Genomic DNA, 8,002 nt, shown 5'->3' with positions numbered 1-8,002 from the left:
ATCCAGAACTGGGCGTCCCGGCGGACCGCGTCTCCTCTGACCTGGTGACTTTTTTCAGAGGCCGCAGAATGACGACAGCGGACAGACGAGGACCTTGACTTCGTCATCGCACAGATACAGAGCGAAAGGAGACAAGAGACGGACAGGACAAAAAAGAGCTTTTGCTTTTTCTACATTGGTGCTTTTTCCTGATAGTCCCACACAGCTAGGGTCGGTGGGTCGGGTCCAGCGGGCTCGCCTTGCTGCTCCGGCTTGTCTTGGGCGGCTGCGCCTGCGCTCCGAGGGCGCTCTCTGCGGTCACCGCGCCGCCCGGGCCGGGGTTCGGGCGAGGGTGTGGGCTCCAGGGAAGTCGCCGGTCCAGACCGCGAGGGACTCTGAGGAGGCAGCGTGCGTCCTGCCTTTCCTGTTCCTTCTTCTTTCCCTCTGGGCCCTTCTCCGGGCCCAGGGCACGCGGACGGGGTGGATGGACCGGGAGGCGGGAGTGGCCCGGACCGGGAAACGGGAAGGAGGCGGGCAGAGGCGGGCGGGCAACCTCACATGAGCTGGGGTTGCTGCATAGCTTCTTGGTGCGCCGAGGGGTACCACGACGTGTAGCTGGGGATGTAGGAGCCCGCGCTGCCGCCCGAGCCCTTCCCGGATGAGGAGTTGGGGTTCCAGCCAGGCGGCACCGGCGGGGAGCCGGCAGACAGCGCCCGGCCGTTGGCCAGCGCGCTACCCTCCAGAGCCGCCCCGCCCTGCTTCATCAGCTTCTTGAACTTGGAGCGTTTGTTCTGGAACCAGATCTTGACCTGTAAGAGCGGATAACAACGTGACTTGGGCTAGGTACGTTGTGCCTACCGCGGTGGTGGGGAGATACGGAGACCATTGGACAGCGGAGAGAGGATTCTCCCCCTCTCCTCGCTGCCGGCTAGACTGGCTGGAGGAGCAGAGTTCCCCCCGCCCCCGCAAGAACCAAACGCTTGGAGGCCCCAATACCGGCCTCAGCCCGTGGCCTGCAGGGGCAGCTCTTACAGAGCCAGGGGGTGTGATGGTGAGGGGCGAGCGGGGATCCAAGCCTTCACCTGCCAGGGACTCAGCCTGACCCTGGCAATTGTCTGGGGAAGACGCAGCGCCTACACAACATCAAGCCTTCAATTCCAATATGAACATCAATAAAAGAATGGAGTGGAGGAAATTTATTCGCAATGCGACCCGCCTTCTCCTTGCGCCATCCTGTCTGTCCTTGAGTGAGTTGGGGGCTGACTGAGGAGGCCCCGGGGTTTTTGTTAAACGTTTCATATGAACTTAAATCAACTTTTCCTTAGCGTCTGTTTGCTCTTTCCAGCTCTGCTCCAAATCCTGGCCAGGATGTTGGAAACACGCGCCAGTCGTGATCAGAACGCCCGTGGGCTCCCCGGAGTCTTAGAGAAATCCGGGAAGGAAGGTCCCGTTTCGCCTCCAGGGTATGGGACTTGGGAGGTGAGAGAGCGGAGGAGAGGATATTCCGGGACCACCCCCAGCCCAACCTGGTGAGGAGGAGGTGGGGGAGGAGGAGGGAGACGGAGGCTCGGGCCCAGGCCCTGAGTGATTAGTCACACATTTTTAAGGCAAAGAAGGGATTAAGCCCCGAGTCTATTGTTCCAGTTGTTCGGGCACGTGTGACCTCAGAGTCCCCAAACAAAACGTCTAGGGAAATCCTTCCTGCGCCCTAATCAGATTGTCCAGGGACGAAGGACCGGGAGGCAGCGCGGAGTACAGAGCGCAGCGACAGAGCCAGGGCAGAGAGACCGAGGGAGGAAAGAGGGGCGCTGGGAGAGCCAGGGGTGGCGGACACACATGCATGCACGCACGCACACACGCACGCACTCCCCGACCCTGAGGCCAGAGCAAGAAATGAAGCTCCGGGCGCAGGCCGGCGGCGGGACGCCTGCACGACCGAGGGGCAGCCGCGAGGTACCTGCGTCTGCGTGAGTCCCAAGGAGGCCGCGAGCTCCGCCCTCTCGGGCAGAGCTAGGTACTGAGTTTGCTGGAACCTCCGGTTCAAAGCCTGCAACTGCAAACTGGAATAAATCGTCCTGGGTTTGCGGATCTTTTTCCCCTTCCCATTGAAACGTACTTCACCGCCTTCCACCACCGTGCTCTTCTCGGAGTCAGCCCCTGGAGGGACAGCAGAAGCGGGGCCGTTGTTAATGCGAGGGACAGTTGTTCATGACGGGGGGGGGGGGGGGGGGGGGGTTGGGGGGGGGGAGCCCCCGAGGGGGGGCGGAGGCAGGACCCGGAGAGAGAACGCTCAAGAAACTCCGAAAGCCAGGAAAGGGTCCCGCAGAGTCCGAGGGCCCGACCCAGGCCGCTCTAAGCTCCCTGGGGCAGTTCCCAGGAGCGCAGCTCCTGCCTTTGCAGGGAAAGTTTGCTATTTTTGCAGGCGGTAGTTGAGGTTTAATTACCCTTAATTGCATACATTGTTTATAGCGCTACGCAATAAATAATTACCGAGACTAATACGTGCACATGTGGGTTTCTGTTTTCCAGCGGGGCATTGTGTGCTCTGCGCACTGAGCCGCCCAGAGGCCCAGCCAGTGCCAGGGGACGCACTCGGATTTATTCTTTGCTGAATAGCCGCAAGTTGGATGGATTTTTTAAAAAATTTCTTCGTTATGACAAGGATCCACAGACGGATACCCGAAACCTCCACGGCTCCGGAGCCCTCCCCACCCCCACCCTACCTCTCTCCCCTCCTCTCCCTCCTTTCTCTCTCTCTCCCCCTCCCTCTCTCCCCTGTACCTCTTCCTCTCCCTTTCCCCGGCAGGCGCACGTACCTGGGTCCTCCAGGCGGCTCTGGGCGAGGCTGGCGCTGCCCGGGTAGGACTGCACCGAACTGATGTAGGGGCTGGACGCGTGGCTGCTGACCGAGTTGACGTAGGGGTAGCCCAGCGGTCGGGAGAAAGACGAGGCCGAGCTGTAGGCGCCGTCGGGCTGCGAATGGCCCGCCGAGTGTAAACAGTGCATGGAGTAGTGCCCGTGGGACATGGGAGAAGGAGACATTTGCTGGTTGGGCGGCCCAAACTCCATAAACACCGCCTTGCCCGACACGGGGCTGTTGAGACTTTCTGGCATGGTGGTCATGGTCATCTCTTCTCGCGGGGTCTGGGTGTGGGTCTCTCTCTCCTCTGCTTCCCTTTTGGGGGTCTCTATGTTTCTCAGGACAGGAAGGAACCCAATTTAAGCGGAACAGGGGTTTTCACTTTCCATTCATAAGAAAATGGAGTTTGTCTCTTTGAAAAGTCTAAGCATGATGCTGCGGAGCTCCCCAAACTCGCTTCAAAGCTTTGACTCAGCCAAGGTCATAAATATTCATGAGCTGGCGGAGCTGATTGGTCCGCTGTCTTGCATAATCATCGGGGATTGGTCCGAGGGGCTCCGGCTCCGCTGGACTAGAGCGGGCGAGGCGGCCCGGCCTCGGGGGAGACGCGTCCACGCTTCCCGGCCGGGGCTCCTCTGCAACAGAGCGCGCCGTGTGGGGCGCACAATGGGCTGCGGCGCCCGCGCCGGGACCTCCGCGGCCCGCGATTCTGCAGCCTCCCGCCTCCCCGGCGCGCCTACTTCCCAGAAACCAACCAGCGTCTCGGCACCGCCGCCCTCCCCTCTACCACCCCCACCCTCCGCCTGCCCCCAACACCCGGGACCCGGGCACCGCTTCTCCTAGCCGCCGCCGCCGGGTCTGGCGCGAACTAGGGCGGCTCTGAAGCCTGGCCGCGGCCTCCCCAGCGCAGAGTCGCGCACCGGGGGGCGCCGGAGGCGGGCAACAGAGCGCAGTCCTCCCGAGCGTCTGGTGCCTGGCCCAGCGCTCTCTTGGCGGCGCCTCCCTGGCCTGGGTCCGCTCTTCCGCATCCCTGGGGTCGGGTTTGGGGCCCTCCGGGCGAACTCACTCACTCGGCCGCCGCGCCGCCGACGCCGCTCCCAGGGGCCCGCTCGCATTGCTCCAGGCCCAGCTGGCCACTCCAGCTCGAGGCTGCACTGGTCTGATTAAAGCAGTGAGCGCGGAGAGCCAGGAACCCGCGCTTCTCCTCCCAGGAAAGGCGGCCGCACCGCCCCCTCCCCCCAACACACCCCCTCTTTCCCTCCCAACCTTTCTCCTCCCCCTCCCCTCTCCACTCCCTCTGCGCCGAGCGCCCGGGGTTCACTCGCCCCAAGGGCGCGGCGCAGCGTGGGGCCGAGGAGCCGGCGGGCTCAGTTCTGCTTGAGGCGAGGACGCCAAGTGGTCATTTTCCGGCCTCCTGGGGTCTGACGAGAGTACCCGGGGTTTAGGAGTCCTGGGGGGCACCGAAACCCGCGGCAAAACAAGGCCAGTGATAGGCTCGCATATCCGTGTGTAGACGTGTCTCTCATTGTCGCCCAGGATCCTCCTCATCTCCAATGGTCAAAGCAGGTGCCACTGAGCCTGGGGGCAGGACTGGTGGAGGCAAAAGCCGCCACGGCGCCTTCTGTCTTCTGGGGCTCTAGGTACAGAAAAGCGTACAAAAGCCCCCCGCCGCCACCACCACACAGCCACCTCCGCGAGGCGTGGCGCACCACGCTGGCTGCGAGGGGCTGTCGGTTCCCGGTCCTGCCAGCCCCACGGCGAATCCCAAATTACTTTGTTAGGTAATTAGGAAGTGTTGATAATTATTTCTTTCATAATTTAGCGGTGTGACGGGAACGGGGAAATGATCTTGTGAAAGTTCACACGTGCAGATGTATTAGTTACTGATTCATTTGATTAAATGGTAGTCTCAAGTGCTCGGATCCGCAGCTGAAGGCGCCCCATTAGCATAACACTGATGTTTAATTTTCATACGCATAATTAGCCATATATTTAACACTAATAGCAACATGCAGCCTTTCAGCGTTAAACAGCCCTGGATTTGATCTGGCCTGAGCTGAACCTTCGTCGATGCACCTTCCCCTGTCTGGAGTGCGCAACGATCACAGGACAAACCTCTGTAATCAAGCACATTTTGGCAGAGGGAACACCAATAAAAACGAACATTCAAAACAAATTACATCGGTACTGTCGTTACAGATATTAGTGGAAGGGGCTTCTCTCTTTTTTAACTTCTGTAGCAGCAGCTGCTGCCCACGGAATTCCTCTCCTTTGGTTTAAGGGCACGACGTTGGGGGTAGAAACATTTCAGGCAGCGTGGTTGGAGCAAAAAGAAAAACAAAAGCAAAAAAAAAAAAAAAAAGAAGCAAAACCCAATCCTCCAAACCAATAACGGGTTTGCCAACGTTTAAAAGATTTTTTTTTCCTTAATCACCGAACCACACGGTGAGGCTTTGTAGCAACAACCAGCTAATGACTCCGCCACCAGACAACTCCCGGAGCCGCTGGACTCCTCTTGATTTCCTTGTTGCACTTGTGGTTTTAATTGCTCCTTCCTAGCGCCTGTTTTGGGGTGTGGAGTGCGGTGCAGTGCTCCCTGCACAGCAGCACGGATGCCGCCCGGGCCCCTGGTCTCCTGCGCGCGCCTCGCGGGCCCTGCCCACGTAAGTGATCGCGGCAGCTGGCGCGGGGTCGGGGTTGGGACCGAGGGAAGCAGGGCTGGCGACTCCCGGTGCTCAGGAGGAAAACCCGACGGCTGGGCCGCCCAGGGCCAGTTTATTCCAGGGAACTGAAGGGTGGGGGAAGGGGAGAGAAGCAGCCGCAAGTCACGATGGTCTCCAGAACCCTCCGTCAGTCCACATCTGGTGGGGGGATCCAAGCCTTTCGCAGCGCGGGGGACGGAGTTGGGTCCGGGGAACAAAGGACATGCACGTGCCCCCTTGGGAAATGGTTTCAGAGCCTTGCTTATTTTAGAAATGAATTAGACGTGGGCGAGGAAATACATACGCTCCGAAATTATTTCTTAGCTCCAGAGAAGCACGTCTGGGGAGGGGCGGCTGAGCCGGTGCCCTCGGGCACGGAGACGCCCGGCCTTGACTAGCTCTCAATGTGCGATCGTATCTCTCTGAACCTAGAGTGGATCCCTCCCACCCACTGGGGACACCTGTTCCGAAATGCCGGCTTACTTAGATCTTTGCCTGTCCCAACTTTGAGAGAAGACAAAACTCTCCCATTCATCCTGAGAGTCCGGATTCCGAGTAGAACCTGTTGTAGACACCACAAGACGGGGCGCGTGGTGGTGTTAGCCGTAGCCACGCGTGGGTTGGAATCCCGGCAGCCCTGGGTGAGATTTGGGGCCAGTTCAGCCGGCGGTGAGGGGTAGGGGGCGTGGACAAAGTATTTTAAAATCTACTTCCTAACTTATCTTCAAAGCGTGTTAAACGGAGTTCGTTCTAATTCAAGTCAGTTTTCTATGGAGCTGCTAAGTATTGGCTGGTGCTGGTATCTATACATATATATGTATGTATGATGTTTAAACTTTAGGTTAGTTGCTTTCACAAATGGGATTATAAACCTGCCCCATAAATACCTCCATCTCGGAATAATTGCTGCACAATCAATATGTTATCCTAGTGGTTGATAAGATCCGGTGGTCCTAATAAAAATATTCTTGGGGAACCTCGGAGTCAACTGATCCGTAGATAAGATACGGGGCTAACTGTTGCAATGAGATTGCTCTAGGAGAGAAGTGAAGTCATTCTCCGGCAAACCTCTCCTAAGGGCATCTGGGCCTTGTTCCCCTTGTTCCCCTCTAGATAATCCGGATTGTTCCGGGGCAGCAGCCTCAGTATTTAGGCCTTTGGGTGGCCAACTCTTGAGCACCTCAGAAGTTTTTCTACGGACCTTGTAAATCTCAACCCCTCCCTCGTCCTCTCCAGCTCTCAGATCCACTAGAATCGGAATCACCTCTGTCCGGATTCTACATACCTGGACGCAGAGAAAGGGAGGTGGTCAGGAGGGAGGACAAATTCAGGGAGAAGCTCGAACTAGCCAGTTTGTCAGGCGTGCTCATTGGCCTCAGTTTCCCATCTCTTTCCCCTCCACTCTGAGTGTCACAAAGACGAGCTGCCTCTTGGGTCTCCATCACAGAGTCCATCTGTCAAGGCAGCTACAGGTGCCCATGTTTCCTTGGCGCTCTAGATCCCAAGCTATATTTAGTGGGTGGCAACTTTGCAAAACCCGCTTTAGTAGAAACGGGAGTCAGCACAACCATTGACGCCCGGACACCCTCACTGGACTTATTCCAAAAATCATGACGGGAGAGGGACTACTTTCTACGTGGCCTGTTAGAGACCCAACCCCTCTCCCACCTGGATCCAGGTGTGAACAGGTCCTAGGGAGCGTGCAAGGGAAGGGAGGGTACTCTGGGCAGGAATAGAATGCGGGCCCTTGGATTTCTTGCTTCTGAAGCAGGTTGAGCTGCGGGCGGGCAGAACCGCACCAGAGTGAAACGCGCTCCAATCTCGGCTGATTAGGCCCTTGCTGTCAAAAGTTCCCCTATGTCCTCATAGTGGAATCCTCTGGGTCTCCAGCGCGTGAGCTCGGCTCGGAAGAGGGCCAGTATGGGGAGAGGTCAGTTTAAGGGCTAGATCGGCCGAGACTGTTCACATCTGGGCGGAAGGGGCGGAGGCGCCAACTCGTAGTGAAAAAAACGGTCGGGGGGGGGGGGGGGGGGGGGGGGGGGGGGGTGTTCTTAAAAGTAACCTCTGGAGGAGGAGGAGGAGGAGCCGCAGGGGACTCGGAACGTTTTTGGATTGATCAAGCCCAGCAGAAGGGCCAGGCCCAGGGTCCACATGCAAAGAAATGTTTGTAACCAACTCCTCCATTCGCAAGTTAATCTTTTCATCGCAGAGCAGCTATGCAGGGGAAAGAACCGGAAGGGCTGGGGGCAGCCGGCCTCTTTGAGAGCCCTCGAGGCCGGCCAATGTGGGATCCACAAGGGGGAAAAAAGAGACTTTAAAAATTCCCAGCTCAACAGCTGGGCTCGAGTTTTTCTTGGCGCGCGCGCGTGTGAAAAGTTCAGAGACTCAAAAAATTAACCACCTACTTTCTCCCCTAGTACCTGTCAGAGACGCAAGGAGCGCAGACACAATGGGGTTAAGA

At 58.1% G+C, this 8,002-nt stretch overlaps 1 protein-coding gene across 1 annotated transcript; it reads right to left on the bottom strand.

Annotated features, from left to right (window-relative positions):
* Positions 1 to 533: 533 nt before the first annotated feature.
* DLX1 (distal-less homeobox 1) lies at positions 534 to 3,245 on the bottom strand. Its single transcript, XM_046659654.1, has 3 exons — positions 2,796 to 3,245; positions 1,937 to 2,136; positions 534 to 788 (listed from the first exon to the last, which is right to left on the bottom strand). Exons 1-3 carry the CDS (start codon positions 3,106 to 3,108, stop codon positions 534 to 536), a joined length of 768 nt encoding a protein of 255 aa, XP_046515610.1. The 5' UTR covers positions 3,109 to 3,245.
* Positions 3,246 to 8,002: the final 4,757 nt, after the last annotated feature.

The sequence above is a fragment of the Equus quagga genome, chromosome 4, assembly GCF_021613505.1.
Source record: "Equus quagga isolate Etosha38 chromosome 4, UCLA_HA_Equagga_1.0, whole genome shotgun sequence".
In the NCBI taxonomy this organism is placed as follows: Eukaryota; Metazoa; Chordata; class Mammalia; order Perissodactyla; family Equidae; genus Equus; species Equus quagga.
The sequence above is the reverse complement of the archived record's forward strand: the minus strand, read 5'-3'. Positions and strand labels throughout refer to the sequence as shown.

Bases quoted from the DNA above. Each gene is read 5' to 3' on its own strand.
- DLX1 (XM_046659654.1), bottom strand. From the start codon at position 3,108: ATGACCATGACCACCATGCCAGAAAGTCTCAACAGCCCCGTGTCGGGC. The intron at 2,137-2,795 runs GTACGTGCGCCT...CTGTCCCTCCAG, and splicing joins GAGCCGCCTGGAGGACCCAG to GGGCTGACTCCGAGAAGAGC. The intron at 789-1,936 runs GTACCTCGCGGC...CCGCTCTTACAG, and splicing joins TGGGACTCACGCAGACGCAG to GTCAAGATCTGGTTCCAGAA.